At 48.5% G+C, this 22,294-nt stretch overlaps 2 protein-coding genes across 5 annotated transcripts in view; one reads left to right on the top strand and one right to left on the bottom strand.

Annotated features, from left to right (window-relative positions):
* LOC136648696 (phosphofurin acidic cluster sorting protein 1-like) overlaps positions 1-11,055 on the top strand; it is a 164,579-nt gene extending 153,524 nt beyond the window's left edge. For 2 of the 3 annotated variants that reach the window (XM_066624892.1, XM_066624910.1), the window contains exons 19-25: positions 1,685-1,717; positions 2,343-2,385; positions 2,694-2,736; positions 7,195-7,336; positions 8,135-8,358; positions 8,524-8,637; positions 8,913-11,055. In XM_066624892.1, the coding sequence (XP_066480989.1) occupies positions 1,685-1,717; positions 2,343-2,385; positions 2,694-2,736; positions 7,195-7,336; positions 8,135-8,358; positions 8,524-8,637; positions 8,913-9,028 (715 nt within the window). In that variant the 3' untranslated portion in view covers positions 9,029-11,055. The remainder of the gene's footprint in view (positions 1-1,684; positions 1,718-2,342; positions 2,386-2,693; positions 2,737-7,194; positions 7,337-8,134; positions 8,359-8,523; positions 8,638-8,912) is intronic. The other variant, XM_066624901.1, reaches the window with a different exon arrangement.
* A 1,215-nt stretch (positions 11,056-12,270) lies between these two features.
* CUL7 (cullin 7) overlaps positions 12,271-22,294 on the bottom strand; it is a 35,166-nt gene continuing 25,142 nt past the window's right edge. The window contains exons 17-32 of one of the 2 annotated variants that reach the window (XR_010794343.1): positions 21,961-22,066; positions 20,620-20,715; positions 20,300-20,475; positions 19,827-19,960; positions 19,552-19,737; positions 19,095-19,210; positions 17,884-18,066; positions 17,377-17,534; positions 16,824-17,055; positions 16,535-16,706; positions 15,699-15,844; positions 15,095-15,203; positions 14,657-14,853; positions 14,294-14,574; positions 13,293-13,521; positions 12,271-12,637 (exon numbers count right to left, since the gene is read on the bottom strand). Coding sequence is in view for 1 of the 2 variants with exons in the window: in XM_066624876.1 (XP_066480973.1) it covers positions 13,422-13,521; positions 14,294-14,574; positions 14,657-14,853; positions 15,095-15,203; positions 15,699-15,844; positions 16,535-16,706; positions 16,824-17,055; positions 17,377-17,534; positions 17,884-18,066; positions 19,095-19,210; positions 19,552-19,737; positions 19,827-19,960; positions 20,300-20,475; positions 20,620-20,715; positions 21,961-22,066 (2,392 nt within the window). In the remaining variant the exon portion in view is untranslated. Of the gene's footprint in view, positions 12,638-12,757; positions 13,522-14,293; positions 14,575-14,656; positions 14,854-15,094; positions 15,204-15,698; positions 15,845-16,534; positions 16,707-16,823; positions 17,056-17,376; positions 17,535-17,883; positions 18,067-19,094; positions 19,211-19,551; positions 19,738-19,826; positions 19,961-20,299; positions 20,476-20,619; positions 20,716-21,960; positions 22,067-22,294 lie in introns of those variants that run through there. The other variant, XM_066624876.1, reaches the window with a different exon arrangement.

The raw sequence follows: 22,294 nt of genomic DNA, 5'->3' as shown, positions 1-22,294 counted from the left end.
GTGCAGAGTTTTCTGCAAGGTTGCAGTGGAACCGGGAGTGTCCTGCTTGACGTCATGTGGTGTGGTCATTTGGGGCTACCCTTGCTGCTGTGCTGTAGCTTTCTGAAACTATCTGAGTTTCAAGCGGGAGGTTGCCATGTTGTCTTGGGTGAGCCACTGAAAAGCAAAGCTGACAATTCTGTGTAATTTTAAGAAACTCGCAGACCACTTTGTTAACCCAGGTATGTAACACCAAGCAAACAGAAGATTTAAGATACACACATGAGTGTATATACATTGTAGTTGATGTTCGTAATATTATATCCATATGTTGAATCAATCTCTAACACTAGAAGTGTCAGAGGTAATTTGGCTGAGTTGTCCTCAGTGCCCATTCTTCTCTCTTCCCTCCTCCCCACAAAATGTCAATAGAGTTCTTTCTGTTAGAGTCAAAAAGTCCTCTCCACTTGTCCAAATGTTTCTTCAGCCCTGGTCTCTTTCTCTACTGGCAACTTCACGAAATTGCAATTCTACCCCTAATCCAGTGGTTTTCAAACTCCTTGTTCCAGAGAGCCATTTCTCTGAGGCTTATCAAGCATTTCTCAGTGAGAAGGTTAGTCACAGTAGACAAGACTTATGGAATAAACAGCTTGCCCATTCACTACTGCACCTGCAAGAGAGCCCTGGATGGCTTTGAGTACATGGTCAGATCATGTGGGGTGACAGTCAAGCCCAACAGGCCTGGTCAGCATCCCAGATAATTAGCATTCACCCCTTATTCTGAGTCCTTGAACCCTCCAGAATGCACTGGGGTTCCAGGACAGACAGGGATGCCATGGAAGACAAGCTGATGTAGACATTGTTCCCTGAAAGTTTGAAAACCATGTGCACTAAGCAGCTCCCGTTCAAATTTTAATCTCTAGCACCAGGTGGAAATGATTGTGTATGTTCTGCTAAGTGGAAATATTGTTAATTAAATTATAACCATACGTACGTGACTGGAGCCTGCAACTACAGTATAGAAACATGAAACAAAAAGACCTGCTATGTCTGGCATTGGGCACCTTCCAAGACCCTTGTCCCAACAGAGGGCCCACTATGGACTCCAGAGCTCCTAGCCCTGCTTCTGCAGCTCTGCCTTGCCATCACTGCCCGTTAACGTGTCCTCTGAAAGATGCAGCTGGGGCAGGGGTAGGAGAGAAGAAGCCTCTCTTGCTATGTGTGGCTTGCACCCAGAGGAAGAGGGCAAGTGAATGAGCAGTGATCAGATGGATCCACTAAGGGAGAGGGTAGGTTCCAGTGAGGGTATCTTGCCTCAAGCCAGCACTGGTACCTATGTTTTGTGGGGGCTGGGGCTAGGTGGCTTTCCAGACATTCCCAAGTGCTGAACTGGGAGCTAAGGGATGCTGTTGCTTGGACGTGCCTAGAGGCCTGTACTCTTTTCAAGTGCTCTGGAGCCCTCTTCTGCCCAAAGCCAGCCAGGGCACTCCAGCGCTCTCAGGGACATCCTGCCTCTTGGCTGTTGCTGCAGAACCATTCTAGCCCAGCCTGGCGCTCTCTCCCACATGGAGTCCAGAGTGGCCTTGGTTGCCCCCAGCTCGCTAGACGAGGTGGGCACTGTGTCTCCCACCGCTGCTTGTCTGTAATGGCTCATGTTCCAGCGGTGCTTATGCCTCTCCCTCTTCTTGGTTTTTTGGCATTCAAGGAAAAGAAGCCTCTATTTTGATTTTTATATCAGGTATTGGACTGTGGCTTGCTGCAGTGTTGCCTTCTCCCCATGTCCGTCTGTCTCCTCGCTGTCCAGGAACAGACCTGATTTCCTCTCCCCCGTCTGCCTTGTGTGAGGCAAGGGCTGCTGGCTGTTCCTAGTTGCATGTGTGAACTCCCTCCTGTGGAAATAGTGGGAACGAAATCCTTCTTCCTTCCTTTTTGAGCCTTCTCTGCACCCTCCCCCATTCCTCCTCCCACCTTTGCAGTGTGATCCTGTGCTCTAGTGTCTGGGTTGGGGGAGGGGTTGGTATGCTGTGTGCAGCAGAGGGACCTGTCTTGCTTCTATCTTCCTAAAGAAAGAAACCCCCATTGCTTGGCTCTGTGGTAGCTGCTTTTTTTAACATGTCAGGCTTTTGCTGGGAGGAGAGACAGGCCCCTGGATTTGGCAACAAGCCTCGCCTTCTTGCTTGGGTCCAATGGCCTCTCTGAAGGGCAGAGCTGCTCCAACTGCCTTTCCAAAGACCATTGGTGATATGTCAAGCAAAGGATGATGGGAGGTGAATTTGGGAGTGAGCCATGACTCATGGTTGCCTTATAGGCAGAGGACTGTATAGAACCTTGTGACTTTTAATTGCCTCCATTCCATTTTGCAGCCCAGATGAAGACTCCTGCCAAAAATTTGTACCGTTTGTTGGGGTGAGTATTGGTAAGGTGGGGCAGCCAGTTCCTGCAAGGGATGCCCTTACACTTTCCTTTCACCTTGATGGCCACTATGGGAGAAGGGTAGAGCTCCTACTTCATGCTATATGCATAATGTCTTAGGATCAATTTATGGCAGCATCTTCAGGTAGACATTAGGGATGTCCCTCTTTCTGAAAACCTGAAGAGCTGCCCTGCAAAAGCCAAAGCAGTTGTATTGAGGGTGATGTGGATGTTCTTGGGGCAGGGAGTAGAAGACAAAATGGCTGGAAGCAGGAATGACCTTTTTCCTTGTACCTTGGCAGGTGGTGAAGGTGGGGCTTGTGGAGCAGTCATTCAGCACCTCAGGTGAGAAGCCGATGATGGCAGGGTTGGCTCCTTAAGCCTCCTGCCAAGTCAGCTTGGGGAAAGGGGAGTACAGAGTAAATTCCAATGTGGCATTGGGACCACTATGATTCTGGGCTCGAGAATTGTAGCCAAGCTGGTTTTGGCAACCGTGAACTCCTTCCTCCAGTTGGCCTGGGGCAAGTCATTGAGACCCAACTGCCCACCTGTAAAATGGTGATAGGAGTAATTTATCTTGTTCTTGTGAAAGCTGATGGCGTCAAGGTTGTTATAAAGAGTTTTGCCTGTTACTGGCCCCTGAAGCTTCTTGTTCTATTAAAGAGAAGCAATGATTGGAACCCCTGGAGGTGGAAAGAACAAAAACCAAACCACTTGTACACATTGGAGGTGGGGTGGCCATTTATGTTAAGGAAGGGATAGAATCCAGCAAAGTAGAGATTGAAGGCGGGTCCGACTCCACCATAGAATCTCTGTGGGTTAAATTACCAGGCCTGAAGAGTGATGTAATACTGGGGGCGTACTATCGTCCTCCAGACCAGAAACCAGAAGGGGACCTTGAAATGAGGAAACAGATCAGGGAGGTGACAAGGAGGGACAGGGTTGTAATCATGGGGGACTTCAATTATCCTCATATAGACTGGGTCAATTTGTGTTCTGGTCAAGAAAAGGAGACCGGATTCCTTGACATGTTAAATGACTGTGCCTTAGAGCAGCTAGTCATGGAGCCTACCAGAGGACAGGTGACTCTGGATTTAATATTGTGCGGTACTCAGGACCTGGTTAAAGATGTCAGTGTTACGGAGCTGTTGGGGAACAGTGTTCATGCTGCGATCCGTTTTGACATGCACTTTGGGGAAGAATACTGGGGAAATCTCTCACAAAAACCCTTGACTTCCGACGAGCGGACTTCCCTCAAATGAGGAGGCTGGTTAGAAGGAGGTTGAAAGGGAAGGTAAAAAGAGTCCAATCTCTCCAGAGTGCATGGACACTGCTTAAAACAACAGTAATAGAGGCCCAGCGGAAGTGTATACTGCAAAGGAAGAAGGGCTCGACTAAATCCAGGTGGGTGCCCCGCATGGCTAACCAGCCAAGTTAGAGAGGCCGTAAAGGGCAAGGAAGCTTCCTTCAGTAAATGGAAGTCGTGCCCTAATGAAGAGAATAAAAAGGAAAAATAAACTGTGGCAAAAGAAATGTAAGAAGGTGATACAGGAGGCTAAGAGAGACTATGAGGAACACATGGCCAGCAGCATTAAGGGGATTAATAAAAGCTTCTTCAAATATGTTGGAAACAGGAAACCTGCCAGAGAAGCGGTTGGCCCTCTGGATGGTGATGGAGGGAAAGGGGAGATAAAAGGAGACTTAGAGATGGCAGAGAAATTAAATGAGTTCTTTGCATCTGTCTTCACGGCAGAAGACCTCAGGCAAATACCGCTGCCTGAACGGCCCCTTCTGACCAAGGAATTAAGTCAGATAGAGGTTGAAAGAGATGTTTCAGACCTCATTGATAAATTAAAGATCAATAAGTCACTGGGCCCGGATGGCATCCATCCAAGAGTTATTAAGGAATTGAAGAATGAAGTTGCTGAGCTCTTGACTAAAACATGCAACTTGTCCCTCAAAACGGCCACGGTGTCAGAGGATTGGAGGATAGTAAATGTCATACCAATCTTTAAAAAGGGAAAGAGGGGGGACCCGGGAAACTATAGGCCGGTCAGCCTAACATCTATACCGGGTAAGATGATGGAATGCCTCATCAAAGATAGAATCTCAAAACGCATAGACGAACAGGCCTTGCTGAGGGAGAATCAGCATGGTTTCTGTAAGGGTAAGTCTTACATCACAAACCTTATAGAATTCTTTGAAAAGGTCAACAGGCATGTGGATGCGGGAGAACCCGTGGACATTGTATATCTGGACTTTCAGAAGGCATTCAGCATGGTCCCTCACCAAAGGCTACTGAAAAAACTCCACAATCAGGGAATTAGAGGACAGGTCCTCTCCTGGATTGAGACTTGGTTGAAGACCAGGAAACAGAGAGTGGGTGTCAATGGGCAATTTTCACAGTGGAGAGAGGTGGAAAGCGGTGTGCCCCAAGGATCTGTCCTGGGACTGGTGCTTTTCAACCTCTTCATAAATGACCTGGAGACAGGGGTGAGCAGTGAGGTGGCTATGTTTGCAGACAACACCAAACTTTTCTGAGTGGTGAAGACCAGAAGTGATTGTGAGGAGCTCCAGAAGGATCTCTCCAAACTGGCAGAATGGGCAGCAAAATGGCAGATGTGCTTCAATGTCAATAAGTGTAAAGTCATGCACATTGGGGCAAAAAATCAAAACTTCACATATAGGCTAACGGGTTCTGAGCTGTCTGTGACAGATCAGGAGAGAGGTCTTGGGGTGGTGTTGGACAGGTCGATGAAAGCGTTGACCCAATATGTGGTGGCAGTAAAGAAGGCCAATTCTATGCTTGGGATCATTAGAAAAGGTATTGAGAACAAAACGGCTAATATTATAATGCTGTTGTACAAATCGATGGTAAGGCCACACCTGGAGTATTGTGTCCAGTTCTGGTCACCACATCTCAAAAAGGACATAGTGGAAATGGAAAAGGTGCAAAAGAGAGCGACTACTGGGCTGGGGCACCTTCCTTTATGAGGAATGGTACATCGTTTGGACCTCTTCAGCCTAGAAAAGAAACGCCTGAGGGGGGACATGATTGAGACATATAAAATTGTGCATGGGAAGGATAAAGTGGATAGAGAGATGCTCTTTACACTCTCACATAACACAAGAACCAGGGGACATCCATTAAAATTGAGTGTTGGGAGGGTTAGGTCAGACAAAAGAAAATATTTCTTTACTCAGCATGTGGTTGGTCTGTGGAACTCCTTGCCGCAGGATGTGGTGACGGCATCTGGCGTGGATGCCTTTAAAAGGGGATTGGACAAGTTTCTGGAGGAAAAATACATTATGGGTTTCAAGCCATGATGTGTATGTGCAACCTCCTGATTTTAGAAATGGGCTATGTCAGAGTGCCAATGCAAAGGAGGGCACCAGGATGAGGTCTCTTGTTATCTGGTGTGCTCTCTGGGGCATTTGGTGGGCCGCTGTGAGATACAGGAAGCTGGACGAGATGGCCTGATCCAGTGGGGCAGTTCTTATGTTCTTATTGGTCCTGGCTTATTTGTCCACAGTGCCCCTTCAGTGTTGGCATAATAAGTGAAATGACACTGCTCTGAGGAAGGTACAACATGACCTTCAAAGCTTTGGAGGGCACCAGGATGCAGGTCTCTTGTTACCTTGTGTGCTTTGAGGCACCTGGTGGGCCACTGTGGGCGCAATCCTAAGTTGTGCTGGAAACAGGCAGGCCAGCGGGCCAGTTGTGCTGGAAGCAGGCAGGTCTTGCTACATCCTGCACAAGTTTGGGACCAAAAGCAGCACAGCCCAAGGCAAGGGGAAATGTTTCCCCTTACCCTGTGTCGTGCAGTGGTTCTAATGAATCCACTCAGATCTACACCACCTGATGAGGTGGCGCAGATCTGAGCAGCCCAGAGCCGCACTGTGCTGCCCAGGAACAAGGTCAGGATCTGGCATAACTGCTATTTTATCATTGTTTCTATTCTATCATTGTTTCATCGTATATATTTTATGACTTTTAAATGTTGTTAGCCACCTTGGGTGCCCTTCAGGAAGAAAGGTGGATTACCAATCAAATCAGATAGCTAGCTGCTAGATCCTGGCCCTGCCTCCTGCTCTCCACCCCCCCTGGGGATGCCTATTACCCGCTCTCCCCCCACCCCAAACCTCCCACCTCCTCCTCCCTGCCCTCCCTCCAGACCCCTGTGCTGGCTGAGATCGGTAAACGTAACTTACCTTCTTCTCAGGGCCTGTGGCAGCAAGAAAAACTGCGGCACAGCACTTTTGCAACACTCCTGGGCCGGTGCAAGGATGTGCACCAGCCCAAGTCCACCTCAGGATTGCACCCTGTGAAATACAGGAAGTTGAACTAGATGAGCATTTGGCCTGATCTAGGGGGATTCTTCTTATGCTTTATCAGTTGAGGGGCAAATAGGCAGAAGAAAATGAAATGCTAAACATGGGCCCATTGCATGTTTGCAAGTGCTAGAGAGGGGGATGCAAGGAGTCAAAAAGATAAGTCTGCCCTTGCTTGTGGACCCCCAGTGTGGCTGTTCAGTACAACGGGAGTTGCTCCATTGGGGAAGAAGAGGGGTTAAGCTGGCACCCTTTTGCCTCGGCCAGCCAGTCTTGGGAAGAATTGGAAGGTGGAGGCCACCAAGCACTTCAAGAACCAGTGTGGGAAGACAGAAAGCGGTAGTCAGTGTGGCCACTGAACTCCCCAAGAGCCTGCCAGGGACAGGCCTCTCATGCTGATGTTAGCTAGCAGGTGAGAGCTCCCCCTGGGATAATCTTTCCCTCTTTGATTCTAATTATTTCTTTGCCTAGTTGATTCTGATGATGTCACCATCTGCACCACTTCTCTGCTGAGCTCCTCATCTCCATCTGGCGGAGGGATCCCCTACACCAAGGAGGCAGTGGGTACCCCTCCCCCCTCCCCATCGGTCAGCAGTGGGCTTTCAGGAGCAGGGTCAGCACCTTTTAGCTTGTATTTATGGGGGGGTATTCACAGCTGGACAATGCTGTGATTTCACAGTATACTTTCTATGAGAAGTTCAGCATGATAAAATTCCTACGTGCTGGGTGCAAGGCCCACTACTGGGGAAGAGCTGTGAGTAGTGTACTCTGTGGGGGGTGGAGCTATGCCAGTTCAGGTGGTGCTGGAGAAGGGGCTTGTGTTAGCCCTGCCTGCAGGTCAATAGTAGATAATAAATGAGCATGTCAGAGAAACTAGACTAGGCAATTTCTCTTTGAAATCCTATGTAGGCTTCTATATTCAGAGAGAATGTTTCATGTGGGAGCGTTCGCCTCCTCCTCTTTCCATCATAGAATGGTACAGTCCAGCATGAGCTGCAAGAGCCACAGAAGAGGTTGGCCTCTGCAAACTGGTGCTTGAGAGCAGTGATTGATTTTGAGATGCCTGTCCAAGGGCACTGACACAAATGACAGATATTTTTGAATGAAAATCAATAGAAGGAGCTAAAACAAATCAAGAATATCTGGCCTTCAAATATTAAGTATAAATGATGTTGTTATACTTTCTCTTTTAATATCTATTTCTAAATGTGTATCATTTGTTTTAGTGTCTCTTTGATTGAAACATGTTGGGCATTATTTCCAAAATAAAACTCCTTCCAAGCTCCTACTTTTTCTGCCCTTTTGGCGCCTCCCCCTTCTCTCTGGGATCAGCTGCACTGCACGATTTCTGCTGATTACGTAGCTTGGCTCCCAAAAGTCAAGTTGTAACTTCTGTTTTCTCTCCCTCCAGCAATCTGAGTCCTGGTGTGGAGGTGATGGGCCTACAGGTCGATTACTGGACAGTTCAAGGGCCAGAGAAGAGAAAAGAGGCTGAGAAGCGGGAGACGGGCATCAAGAACACCCTGAAAAGCAATTTCCGCTCCCTGCAGGTCAGCCGCATCCCTGGTCCTGGGGAGCTGACCCCACCCACCACCATGGCCATGACTGTGGTCACCAAGGAGAAGAACAAGAAAGGTACCAGGCTGTAGCATCACAGCTCTTGTGGCAGGCCATGTTAGGCTTCTTCTTGGACAAATGTCTGGCCTACTCTTTGTAGGCACTGTGAGATGGACCTGAACTTCTCCAGTAGGATTTTGCCACCTGTGCCTCTGTTGAATCTGTCTGTTTTATCCTTGGCAGTGATGTTCCTGAGTAAGAAACCTAAAGAGAAGGACTTGGAACCCAAGAGTCAAGTGATTGAGGGGATCACACGCCTGATCTGCACAGCCAAACATCAAAACACCATGTTGCGTGGTAAGTGAGCCACCTCCAGCCCTTTCCAAATTCAGGGACTAGCATGATTATTTTGTGTCTTTTCCCTAAGAGAGTTGGCTAGAGCTATGCTTCCAGATGTACTCTCCATTGCTTCAAAATGCCCTGGGTTTATCTAAACAAATACAGCCTCCACCACTAGAGTTCTTACATAACATGGCTCCGCTCTCACTCTTCTCTGACAATGTCCCCGGGGCTCCAGTCTAACTAACACACTTGCTGCTGGTCTGAGTGTTGTTCTGTCAACTCTCTTGCAGTTTGCATTGATGGCGTGGAGTGGAATGATGTGAAGTTTTTCCAGCTGGCTGCACAGTGGCCAACACATGTCAAGTATTTCCCAGTTGGCATCCTCAGCTACACCAAGAGTGCGTGATTAGAAATCAGGGAGCCTGGGAAGACTGGAGCTCCGCTACACACCACAGAGGAGGGAATATACAGCTCTTCTGCTTCTGTTGAAGTTTGACTGACTGCCCAGTGCTGGAACCCACATCTGGCTGGGGCCCTGCTTGCTCCGTTTGTTCTCTGTAAGGAGCATTCCAATTTGCTTTACGTCTCACCCATGAATTTTAGTTTAACATGAACTTGGGTCCTAGGGAGTGAAAGAAAGATGCACACAAGGCTTCTCAACCTGAACTCTTGAAACTAGCATGCCAGGCCAGCCTTCTCTGTCAGGTGGGATTAGGAATGAAAGAAGCAGTGGGGATTTGTACAGCCCCCAGTTGCCTTCGTGTTCGTGGTGGCTGGAACACAGTTCTCTTCCCTGCCATGGCTGGCTGGCTTGGAACAGAAAGGGGAAGCAGGCTCTCAGATGCCCTGTACCTGTTGCCAGTGCTCTACTAGGGAAAATGTGTGTTAGTGCCCTTCTTCTGGGCTGCTCAGCTAAGCTCATGCGGTAGCATTCTGGGCATACTGGACCTCTGCCCATCAGCACCACTCTGCAATCACATAAACAGAGGGCTTCTGAGGCCTTGGCACTTGTCTCCTTTTAACATGAAGTAGCTTGACTCTGTCTTTACTAAGCTATGTGGTCCTTCCCTCTTGGAATGGGGCTGGCATTATTCTAAGGGTATGAAGCAGACAGGAGCCAGATGTGAAGGCACCAAGATAGCAAACAGGCACAAGGCAGGTACATCTTCTCTTTCTGCAGCTGCCTGCTCTGGGGTAGGGCTGTAGGAAGCATTTTCATTCAGTTTTTTTCTGCTTCAGGATTTTCTAGAGATTGCAGAAGGGGAGTCATTTTTCCCAAATGTCAGCTGTGAGAACAAGAAAGGGAGGAGGCCCGTAACTGAACCATGGCTGGGGTTCAAGGCAGCACTTGGTCCAGGACCTGCTTCAACTTAGCAGATAGGAAAGGACCAGCTGTTGCAGCAGAGCCAATGAATGGCGGGTTCTTGATTGCTTTAAAGCACACCAGGCTGACTTCTGAGGGAAAGGAGCAAAGTTACAGGGTGTGCCCTACAAATGGATCAAGAAAGAAAAAGACCTTGCTAACCAAGTTGCCCATTCCAGCTTTTACATTAGGGTGTAGGGAACGTGGGACAAAACCATATTGGGGGTTGGGTGGGAGGGGCTAGGAAGAGAGCCCCACCCCTTTCCTCTTCCTAATGGATAATAGATTGGCTGTGTGTGAACACTGCATGCTGGGTGTGCCTGTGCCACACTGGTGTAGTACCAGGGAGACCTCCTCATGCAGGCGATGAGGCAGGCCAGGCCCCTGGTACCTCTCATCCACTGAAGGCTGTGGTGCAAAAGGTGCTCTCTTGAGCTGGTTGGATTTGAATCCTACACTCCGTTTATACCAGCAAGAGCCTCCAGACCCAGCTGTTGGGTTGAAACAGTTCGAGGCCAGTCTTCTGATCCATAAGCTGGGCCCAATTCTGACTTTGCTATGCTAAGTCCATTGCGTGCAGCCAGCAAGTGGAGGAGATGGGAACGTGGTCAGCTGCAGGGTGGGCTGGACGTGCGGGAAAGGAAGTTCCTTTTTAAAATGACTTGAACCAGAGAGCCAAGGAGCACAGTAAGGTTTTGTAAGGGCTGTCCTTCCTGTGGCAGCTACTGGTGCCTCCTTGCCCCACCTTTGACTCGATTCACAACCATCCCCTCCCCTTCTCTTAAACCAAGCAGGCTTCATGAACAAGGCTTCATTCAGCCCTCCTGGAGCGTGTGTCACTAGAACTGCCAAACCAACCCCCCTCCCCGCCTTGAAAGTGTATCCTACCGAACTCAGAGACCTAAACTGTGGTATTGCGCCTGCCTGGCGGACGCAGCTGCTCGTGGTTAGGAGAGCAGGGATGGTGGGTTAACCCCATTTTTTACAAGATTCTATTTTTGTTAAACTTAATGTAAGGTTGCTTTCTGGATTAATTTTAATAAATTAATGCTGGTACCATTGTGACTTAAGAGCATCAGCTTGATTTGTGAGTTTGGAAATTTCAGCTTGCTTTCCTTTTGTGTTGACTCTGCAAAAAAATGTTAGAACTGATTCCATTTTCTTTTTTCTCAACCACAAGTCTGACCCATCCCATCAAATGACACATGGCAAACTTCTTTTTTAAAAGTGAGGGAAATCTCAATAACAGTGTTTGACATTAAGTAATTTTAAAATTATTAAAAGCTTCCACCAGGCTATCACAAACCCCTTGTGTGTGGGCCTGAAAAGTTCTTGCATCCTAGCTGTGGTGCCTAACAGGAGTACTACCTTCCAACAGGTTTCCCTTTTGCATGATGTGAAGGTAATGGAAAATGACTGTCAGAAGTTGGGGACTAGTTCTGATAAACTCTCTTTATGTGAGAGTGGGTGAAGCTAGCTAGCCGAAAGCAGTACAGGTTTACCTAGTGATGGTCAATGATTCTGTGTTCAGATCTGTACAATTTTTTCAGTCTTCTACTGTCTTAAGCAGGGGTGTCCAAACATTTTGGCAGGAGGGCCACATCATCTCTCTGACACTGTGTTGGGGGCCCAGGGAAAAAAGAATTAATTTACATTTAAAATGTGGATAAATTTACATAAATGAATTTATTAGAGATGGAACTTATATGAATGAATGAAGGTCTTACAGTAGCTCAAGGCCTATAAAAGGCCTTGCACAAAGTAAGGCCTGCCTTCCCTTCGCTGCCATTGCTGCATCACAGACGTGAATCAGCAAGCAGTGGAGGGAGCCCTTGTCCCACACCTTGTATGAGAGGTCGAACAGTTGTCCTCATGCTGAGAGCAGTCGCATCAGACCAGCATGGGCTCCAGCAAGTCTCTGGAGGGCCAGAGGCTCATTGGAGGCTGGGGGCTCCCTGAGGGCCTGATTGGGAGCCCCTGAGGGCCGCAAGTGGCCCCCGGGCCAGGGTTTGGGTGCCCCTGGTCTTAAGGGACAGGCCAAAAACCCACTTTGGGTGCATTCCTTACACAGCTACAAGAAAGTAGCAGATCCTTTGGGGAGAGGAAGGAACATCAGACTCTTGAACCTATTCCACTTAGTGCAGTCCTTTCTGGCTCCTCTTAAATCTGACCCCATCTGCTGCATGGGTGATGCAAGGAGAAAAAGTAGCATAGCTGGGATTTTGGCTGAGAAGCCATGCTGGTGGGTGCTATAGAACAGCAAGTGATACTTCTTTCCACAGCAATTTATTCCAGGAATGAAACTCTTGCAGTTTTTTCTCTGTCTACTCAAGAGTTGCTTCTCCTTTTTCATTTCCTTTACCAGTTGAGGAAGTGTTTGGCTTACAGTGTGTATACAGTGTGTATTGGATACACATACCTGAATAAAGCCAGATGAAATGAGACTACACATCCCCTCCTGATCCAGTGTAACTGTGAAAGCAGCCCTCTGCTCTAATTCTACTCAACATACTACTTGAGGGGTTTGGCTAACTAGCTGGCTGTTTGCCTCACCTGCATAACTGCAAGCCTTCTGAAGTCTGCTGCCACACACACAGCAAGATGCTGAGGTTGCCATGACATTTCTTCTGAGCAGTGAATTCAAATTGCTTACTATAAGGAGGCAAAGGCAAGAGATGAAGTGAAGCTCAGCACTTGTCAGTGCTCCAGGCACCAGTGTTGCAATGGCAACTCTTGTTCATCTCCCCCCCCCCCAAAAAAAAACTCCCCTTGATTATAGCTGCTTAAGGGCACAATCCTAACCAGGTCTACTCAGAAGTAAGTCCTATTTTGTTCAATGGGGCTTACTCTCAGGAAAGTGGTTAGGATTGCAGCCCAAGTTAGAAAGTTCTTATGTTCTCAGAGTCATTTGATTTATGGTAACTTGCCATGCTAGCTATAGTATTTGAATGAAAGCATTATATACACCCATTAAATTTGGTTTTATTTAGTTGGACTTCCAGCAGTTGACTGGGGGTTCTTATGACAGCAGTGATGTGGGATAGTGGTTTGCACTGAAGGTAAGCCAGAGGAAAAGGCTATGCTACAGCAGCATGCTGAAGTACCAAGGAGTGAGCAACCTGCTTACTCATTCATTTTCTGAGTTTCTAGCAGAAGCCAAGCAAATACACAGAAGCAGGGAATGTACTTCTGCTATTATGCAGAACAATCATAACACCCTAGCTGATCCTAGGCTGCACAGTTGATCCTAGACTACAAAGATTCCACCTAGTGCCATTCTGCACATTATAGGTAGCTCATGACTTACCTGCATTTTGCCACAACAGATTAGCTTGTGCTCTACATAGATTTAGAGTAGACACAAGCACCTCAAGGGTAGAAATAAGGGACACAGGAGATGATGGCAGCTAATTCCATGTGCTGCAGCCTTCTCTGGTCAGTTTGAATAATTCATCATCTTCTCGGTGTTCTCAGCACTCATCATGGCTGGTTCAGGCGCAGTAAAAAGAAAGGTGCCAACCTCTTTATACCCAATCCTGCCAAATTACAGCCAGTATGCAAGAAGTTAAGTAGGCATCCTGCACTGGATTTCTACCCAAAAAAAGAACAAAAATGATGACAAATGATGCTTACAGAAGTCCTCTCTTCCCAACAGGATTGAAGAGAATGTTCAAAGAAATTAAGAGGATAACAAAAAAGGGGGCCAGGCCTAAAAAATAAGTCAGTGAGACATCCCACAGCAGAATGACCTTGCTGATAGATGGGAGGCTCTCCTCCCTTAAGGCTGGAGGTATTAATCAAAGATTGTGTTCCTAGTGAGGGGAAGGACACAGTCCATGAAAGGGGAAAAAATACCACATTTCAGTTGTAATTTCGCTTTCTAGAAATATTTTTTGGGTTGCCTCAGTTTCAAATCCATAAACTACTCTGGCCTTTCAAAAGAAGCTGTGGTTATTGTTGTGTCATCCGGCATCAGAGGATGTGCCGTTGCTATCTCGTGGTTTATGGTTGAAAGACTAGCTCCAGCCAGGCAGTGAAATCAGAAGGCAGCTGATTTGGGCAAACACATTCACTTCCTGCTTGCAGCAACTGGTGTATTTCTTTGCAGGAAGCTGGCTAGTCCAGTAGAAGTTCATGGTGCAACTGGACCACTCTTACCTTCTTACTGAAACGTGCAAACCAGTGGCCACACAGAGCACCATCTCCAGGTAGAAATCAGTGCCTTGAAGAGCAATGGCCACCCTCCCATCATACCCCCCAAAACAATGTTCTGAACAGCCATACAAACCAATTAGCAGCCAGTTCTACCTGAATGTAGAGAAAGTCTGTCTCTTTTCTGTGCAGGGCATGCTAGGTGTCTTTTTGATCTGAACAGTCTGAAATGCTACATGGGGCTGGTTCTTTGGCAATGCTACAGTAGGGCACTCTGTGGAGACATGCTGCAAGAGCTGCGGTCGGTCCTCCTGGCGCCGGATGTAGCCTTTGTTTAGCAGATGAAGGATGCAGGCCAGCACATCGGCACTGCTGCAGCAGAAGCTTAAGAAGTTCAGAGATGAACTGGGCTTCCATTTCTGGCAGGCATCAATCACCTGGCAGAAGAAGAGAGAATGCATCAACCTCCTTAGCTACATACTGGATTGAGCTACAAGTCAGATTTTCTGCACTCCATACCCTGAACACTAGATTGTCAATGTGCATTGCTTTCTCCTCCTTGAGAATTTGGATGATGAGGCAGCAGATCACATTTCTTCTCTTCTCCAGGGCACTGCCTTCATCCTCCTCCACATTCAAGTATGTCTGTTTGGGCAACAGCCACAGGCACTGACCAGACAGGTGGGACAGTGTCCCCTTGTTTAGCCTCAAGACTCCTAGAACAAAAAGTCATGGGATATCATCAGACCACCATAGACTTCTCAGGTTCAAGCACAGACTGCCTTCAGTGAGGCCTTGCTGCAAAGTTTCTACAGCAGGGTTTGGCAAACATAAATGCTCCATGGAAGCAGCTGAAGCTCAAGAGCCCAAATGCCTCCCAAGACCACCTTCATGCCCACTTACCACAATGTGGGTCAAGACCCCCTCCCTCCTCCTTGCAAAGCCTCTCGTACTTACCCTGACTCTGAGTCAGGACCCCGTTCTCCTTTGTCAAGGGTTTCAGTGCATGACTCAAGAGCACAGGAGAGAGACCAGTGGATTGTAACAGGCTCTCCACAAACACCTCCTAGAACCAAGAGGAATAAGCCCATTCAGGTTACTGAATCCAGGCAGAATGCTGCTGAATAGTCAACGACAGAATTCAGTGGCCACCTACAGTCCAAGTCTCTGGAGAATTAGGAAAACTGACTGAAAACAGAATGGGGAGCAGAAGCCACCTTGTACTCCCCCATTAACACCATAGTAACATGCAAAAGTTAGAGCCCAATCCTATGCCTGTCTACTCAGAAGTAAATCCCAGGATAGTCAATGGATTTTACTCTCAGGGAAGTGTGGATAGGATTGCTGCCTTAACCATTCTGTGTCAAAGTGCAAATTAAACATTTGCACAATACGGAAATTGCCTCTACCAGAGTATAGCCAGAATCAGCTTAACATGGGTTATAGAGGAATTGGGGACACTTCAGCATGCAACTAGCATTTTTGCTCCTCAGCAAAAGCTGATCCAAAATTGTCTACACCAAATGGTGGCAAAGAGAGGGAAAAGCAGGACAATCAGTACCTCATGGCAGTTGAAACAGAGAAGGATGTACATCTGCAGGGTGGACACATGAAGGATGCAGCCCTGGTACTCAAGCTCTGCATGGCCCAGCCACGTCCACTGCAAACGCCGTGGCTTTGTGTGCTCCAGCCCAAAGCGGCTCTGACCTGCAAGGGATGGAAGGAAGATGAAGATGAGGACTCCACCAGCAGAATTCTGTGAAGGTCCAGCTCCAGCCAGAGTGAGAGCCTGGACACCACAGACCTTTCCCCATGGGACAGCGGATATTACATGACATCATGGCTGACTGCAGGGTCACTGGCCAAAAGATGACACTATAAGAAATAATCCCTCCTCTCTCCCCTCCCCCTGTATTGTAAAGGGCCATCTGCAGTGGGAGCTTTTGACTTAGATATTTAAACATTATTCTTCATGTCCTGGATGCGGCTCCTCTAAAAATAGGCCCAGGCTACCTCCCTTTCCCCCACCCAGCTTATCCTCCCCTTCTCTGATGCAGGGATGGGAAGTCACACTACAGAACCTGGATCTGTCCCAGCTCTAACAAAATGTGAGGCTTCATTTTTTCCCCCCCAATTTACTGAAGTGTCCTTTAAACCCTACGATTAGCCAGTTCTTCCACAGGCCCTAGCCCTGCCTCTGGCACTAAGACTACAGCACCTCATAGTGTTCTCCATAGGAAAGGAGGTGCCACTCATTTCCAAACCTGTTCCTTAATTCAGTACGTACAGCTTGAGCAGTACCCAGGTGCCCACTGCAAAGCCTGGGGAGAGGGAAAGACTGAGATGGATCAGAACCATCTCTGCCCAATTTGGGCACAAGGCCAGGTCCATTCTCACTCTGGGTGTAGAAGTCCTCAAATTTGCCCAGGTGCTGACTGAGGGATGGCGGGAAAAATCTGGCTGGCTCCTCTAGGTAGCAGAGTGGGGAGACAGTCCAACACCGTAGGGACAAGGCCAGCACCTTCACTTCTGTCTCCTTTTCCTGAGGGCAAGGCTCCTCCTCCATGATCTGGGGGGAACAGAACCAGTATCAGAAGGTGTGCAGGCAGTGCAGAGGCAGAGATGGAGGGAGACACCAGAGTGGCCTTGGTCCAGCAGAGCTCATCCTTTGGGAGTCCCAGCTCACCTCTCCCTCTTCCACCTCTTCACATTTCCCATCCTGATCAAGTTCCAGCAGATGCTGGTCTAGCTGCTGGAGCTGGAAAAGGTGAAACTGTTGCTGCTGCTCCTCCAACTCGCTCAGGTTCTTCAGCATCTGTTGGGGGAAACGGTTGGGAAAGCAGAGCCCAATGTGCTCCACCACGGCACACTCCAGCCACGTCTTGCCCTGGGACAGGAGCCGGTCACCCAAGTAGTACCTGCAGAGGCAAGGAGGTCAGGCTGAGGGATCAGGAACCCCTTCACATTACCACCCCCACCCGTTGCACAGCCCCCCCCCCCCAGAATCCAGGGGCTCCCCAGTCACATGCAAGCAGCAGGTCCAAGGACCTTTCGACTTCTGCCTCTCAGAAAGAACTTTATTGGCCTGGTATGCTGGATGACATCCTCTCACATCAATTCACCCTATGAAGGTGCTTGCATCATCACTGCCTGCCTCTCTCAATTCCCTCAACACAATAAGCAGGCCTCTCTTCTCCTCCCTCCCAGGCATTCTGCTCCTCTCGCCATAAAGGTCTCACCGGTAGAAGTGCTCAAAGGTGTTGGCCAACTCCAGGCCTGACAAGAAGAGAATGGGCTCCAGGCTCTGCTGCAGGCGCCGCAGGGTCTCCACGTTTCCTGAGTCAGCCCAGCTCTCTTGGATCCACCGGTCAATGTAGCGGGCAAACTGTTCACTCACCTGAAGCAGGGGGCAAGGGGTGAGAGGTGAGTCTAGGAGATCCTCCACAAACAAAGGAGAAGTTGGGGAAGGAATTTCTCCCACCAAAGCAGCAGGAATCTCCCCGGGGAAGGAAAGGGCACAATTTCTCTGGGGCACACTCTGTTGTGGTTATAAAAGGGATTTGAGCAGACTGCAGGAAGAGGTGTGGAATTGCAGGTAGCAAGGTCAAAGTTCCTGGTCAGCTCACAAGCACAGGGGACCCAAGACAAAGGCCAGGGAACAGGATTCAGGGTGAATTGGGTTCCTCCCAAGTGACCGAGGGGATCATTTCTAGGATCTGGGAAGAGCCCCATTAGTCCTTACTCACGTGCATGGCTGTCAGAAAGGAGAGTTGCAGCAATGCCCCTGAGAAGCCCTGGCAGAGGGCCAGCATGAAGGACATCTGCTGTCCAAAGAGCTCCTCCATGGCAGTGCGGAGGTGCAGATAAGTGTTGCAATAGCGCTCCACAAAGTCAGGTGCCTGCCAGGATGACTCTAGGAACCGTTTCACCTGGACAGAATCACAGGCACAGCAGCGTTACAAGAGCAGCACCCAGAACCCACTGTCAGATGCCGTGGGGGGACGTTGGAACATTCCTGAAAGCCTAATCAGGAAAGCCTTTGCAGTGGCAAGCTGTGGCTGGTGTTCAGCTCTAAGTCAGATATTGGCTGGTTGGCTCTTTTGAATTGCTTCAAATATTTTGACTCCTATTTTCCCTTTGTCCTGCTTTGTAAGCAACCATGAAAACCTATAGGTGAGCCAATGGAGGGCTCATCTGTTTCTAGATACAGCAAAAAGAAACTCCAGCAAAGTTGCATGGGTGGCAGTCAGACCTTCCACATGGAGATCTAACAGGGTCTCACATTCATCCCTACCTTGCAGCTTCACAGTTCCTGAAGCTGCGCTTTTAAGAGTGCAGCTCTTTAACAAGAAAAGGACATGCAACAACACTCACCACTCACAAGCTATGCATTAGATCAAACCAATGGGTTGCGAGACCCACCAGTTCATGTAAAGGTTCCCCGTCCCTTTAAAGGGCAGGGGGAGGGGAGAGGCAGGGAACAGATCCTCAGGATCGCATTCGTATGGGGGGGTGAGGGGAGGTCCTTTTGACTTACGTTATGAAGGTAGAGCTGCTGCAGGCGGTGTGGGGAACCTTGCGCAGCCCTCTGCAGCACTCCCCAAGGCTTGGAACATTCATAAACAGCAGGAGCAAAGCAAAACGGAAGTGCCCGCACCTCCTGCAGCCTGCTGCAGCCCTGCCTACATAACTTAAGTCAGAAGCACCCCACTCGCCCCCCCCATATGGACATGATCCTGGGGGTTGCACTGCTGCCCTAGCTCCTCCCCCGCAAGAACTTACTGAGGGAATAAAACTCCCTCAGAGTTTGAGAACCACTGCATTAGACTACTGAGGACTATATAAGTGATGGAAGAGGACAACATGAACTTGCATCAATATGGAGCTTGCGCTACTGAGCAAGAAATCTCCCGCATCCAACAACACCTCTTACTACTTGGTGCAGTCAGCCAGATACCTGCTGCTGGACCACCCCTTTCCAGCACTGCATGATGCCCATCATACTGTTAGGTTTCTTGACTGCCGATCTGGTGGCCCCAGAGGTCAGCTCCTTGTTTTTCCCGTTCTTCCAATCTGTAAAATCAGAATTGCACAACCCTGTTGGCAAGGGATTTTAGGACACACTAGAATCGGAATCCGTGAACAGTGTGCATGACGTTGCCTCAGACTCTTGAGTACTCTGAAAAGACCACCTAGCAAGAAACATGGTACTCACCCCACACATCCTGACCTACAGAGACCATCTCTCCCTACAGCAAGCACAGTTCTCTTGAAGCCCTATACTCTATATAGTCCCAGTACGACCATATCTGTTCAGCCCTCAGGAGCTTCTCCTATTTGCATCTGTCTATCTTCAAAGAAGATAGTCTATCAGAGAAGAGCTCCTTCAAAGTGGGGGGGGGGATGACACTCACTGGATTTAATGGATGGCTTCAGCTCCTCGGGCTCAGAGCTGCTGCAGTCCACATGCACCAGCAGGTGACTCAAGCGCCGCACATGAGAGTTGAAGATAGTGGCCTGACTTTTGGTGCTTTGGATTGCCTCCAGATTCTCCAAGTACTGGCTTAGGAGCCATGACAGTGGGCTGATGCCGCTGGGATCTGGAAGGCCAGAAAGAAGAGTCAGCAAGTCTGCTTGGGACAAGGCCGACTGACCAGCAATGCCCCTGGTTAGGAAGGAAAACTTATACCTGGAGAAGTGATACTCTGCACTAAGGGGTTGATCAGGGCCTCCCAGCAGGTCTTGCCCAGGGCATGAGCAGCCTCATCATTGGGAAGGAAGCTATCGGCAAACATCTGCTCATGGCACAGGGCACTGTTCAACCTACAATGACAAACATATGTGGTGTGAACTCTTGATTTGGGTTTGGCAAATGTCTGAGTAGCTTCTAGATGTGGGAACATCTGGACTTAGCAATGAATCTGTAAGGCATGTGACATGGCAGGGCAGGAGCTTAGGCAATGTGGTGGAATAGAGATGAATATGAGTGTGATGGATATTTTAGGCTAAGTGAGTGGCAGCTGGGAACGACTGCATCTTTGCCCTGAATTTGCATGGTCTCACATCTTCAATTTATCACTCAAGAAGACCCTGCCACCCAGACATTTCCCTCGCTTGGTCTGCAACCCCAAGTCAAGCAACCCCTATCAGGAAAGGCCTGACCTGTTGAAGAGCTGCAGCAGCTGCATCCGGTCTTCTGAGATTTCCTGGCACCAGGTATGGACCTTGGTAGTGTAGAAGAGGTATGTGCGCCGGCACAGCTGCTCCTTGAAGATGGGCCAGAAGGTGGGCTTGGGGCCCAGAACCTCAAGGCCACGCACACGCGTGTCAATGCCACCCTGTGAAAGACACAAGCCTCTCAAATGAGGCAATGCTCTCCCTTTCAGGCAAGGTGTTTACTGAACTACAGAAAAAGCTAAGCAGGTTTGGGGTCCCTTCCCTTCTGACTGCTGGCAACAAGACAAAGACAGACACCTTCCTACCTGATGACAGCGCTTGATCTTGATCTGTATGATGGGCCAGAAGCAACTCATATTCTCTAAAAGGATCACCCTGCCGGCTGATGAGGGGACAGCCACCTGTTGGAGTAACCACATGACACACATGCATGATAATACTGTGAAGATTCCCATTTCTTGCCAAGAAAAGAAGGTAAGGAGGAAATTGTGAAAGCTGGCAAGAGTCCACCTCTCTGTACAAATAGTTTGTCTAATCACCCTGCCAGCTGCCCATAACCAGGAACTGCACAGAAATCTATGTGCCCAGATATAAATCAGCTTACAGTCAATGGGCGGACTGTTTGTTCTGTGGATTGTGATGCATGTATGCGCCAACATACAAACGAAGTATCAGCCAGAACTGCATGAAAGATGTGTGTACTTCTGTTCTGCATTTGTGTAGTTCTGTGTCATCCATCAAGGTGACATTCTTGGAAACACAAACCTATACGTTGACTCATAATTAAATCCCACTATGTTCAATGAGACTTTAATGTAAATGTGTATAGGATTGCAGCCCTAGTATATGAAGCACACTGAAGTACTAACTGCTAGTCCCACCTACCTTTATATCTGCTGAATTATGCAACTTCCTGGTCTGACAGGTACAGTTGCTGCTGAATCATGCAACTTCCAACATGAAAGGTACAAAGTTTTTGAGGTGACTGGTTATTTTCAGGTCATGCAGGTTTTCCTGAACTTCAGGTAGAAGTGTGCATGTCAAATATGTAGGGCAACCCAAAAGCCAAGCATATACCAGTACCACAAAGCAGATCTCAACACAAATGAAAGAGCAGAATGTGGGATGTCCCAGGAAAGAGCCCCTCAAAAGACATGCTAAAGATTGTACAGGTATGCGTCGCTTAACGACGGGGATACGTTCTCTGAACCCCGTTGTTAAGCGATTTTGTCATGAGGCAATCCTTACCTCTGTTTGTGCTGGTGTTGTCATTAGGAGAACCCAGAGGCCTCCTCTGGGTTGCATTGGGCCTCCACAGGCCTCAGAATGGCCCACAGATGTGTCCTGAAGCTACTTCTGGTTTTTGGAAGCAAACCAAAAGTAGCTTTCTGAAAACTAGAAGTAGCTTCTGGAGGCTTCTGTGATCCATTCTGAGGTCAGTGGAAGCCCAGCATGACCCGGAAGAAGCCTCTGGGGCCTTCTAATGACAACACCAACATAAAGGTAAGGACTTTCAACTACTATATAGTAAACCAATGTTGGACCATTTTATATGTAGTCCATCACTGGTCAGAATATCACTAAGTGGCGCACACCTGTATTATGGTCACAGAGGCGTTTTTTTAGGGGTCCAGGACTGCACTGACCACATTGAGCTTGGTGCTCATGCTGGAGGTGCTCTCCCCTCCCATGACTATAATCCGGGCCGGCATATAGCTAGAATCTTCACTGGCCACCAATAGGGACATCTGCCTGTAAAGAGAGAGCAGCAGGTTCAGAGATAGGGCCGGGCCTCTGCTCAGAGTCCAACCCCTTTACAAAATAAGCAGACAAAGTCTGCCTTCGTCCCTTAGAACCACCTTGGTGACATTCTCAGCCACAGAGACGGAGCTAGCTTAACAACAAAATTAGCCCTACACCTGGCAGCCAATCCTATTCTTGTATTTCTTCTAGTCATAAAAGATCCAGCCAAGAAATGAG

Source organism: Tiliqua scincoides, chromosome 1 (genome assembly GCF_035046505.1).
Source record: "Tiliqua scincoides isolate rTilSci1 chromosome 1, rTilSci1.hap2, whole genome shotgun sequence".
In the NCBI taxonomy this organism is placed as follows: Eukaryota; Metazoa; Chordata; class Lepidosauria; order Squamata; family Scincidae; genus Tiliqua; species Tiliqua scincoides.
The sequence above is the reverse complement of the archived record's forward strand: the minus strand, read 5'-3'. Positions and strand labels throughout refer to the sequence as shown.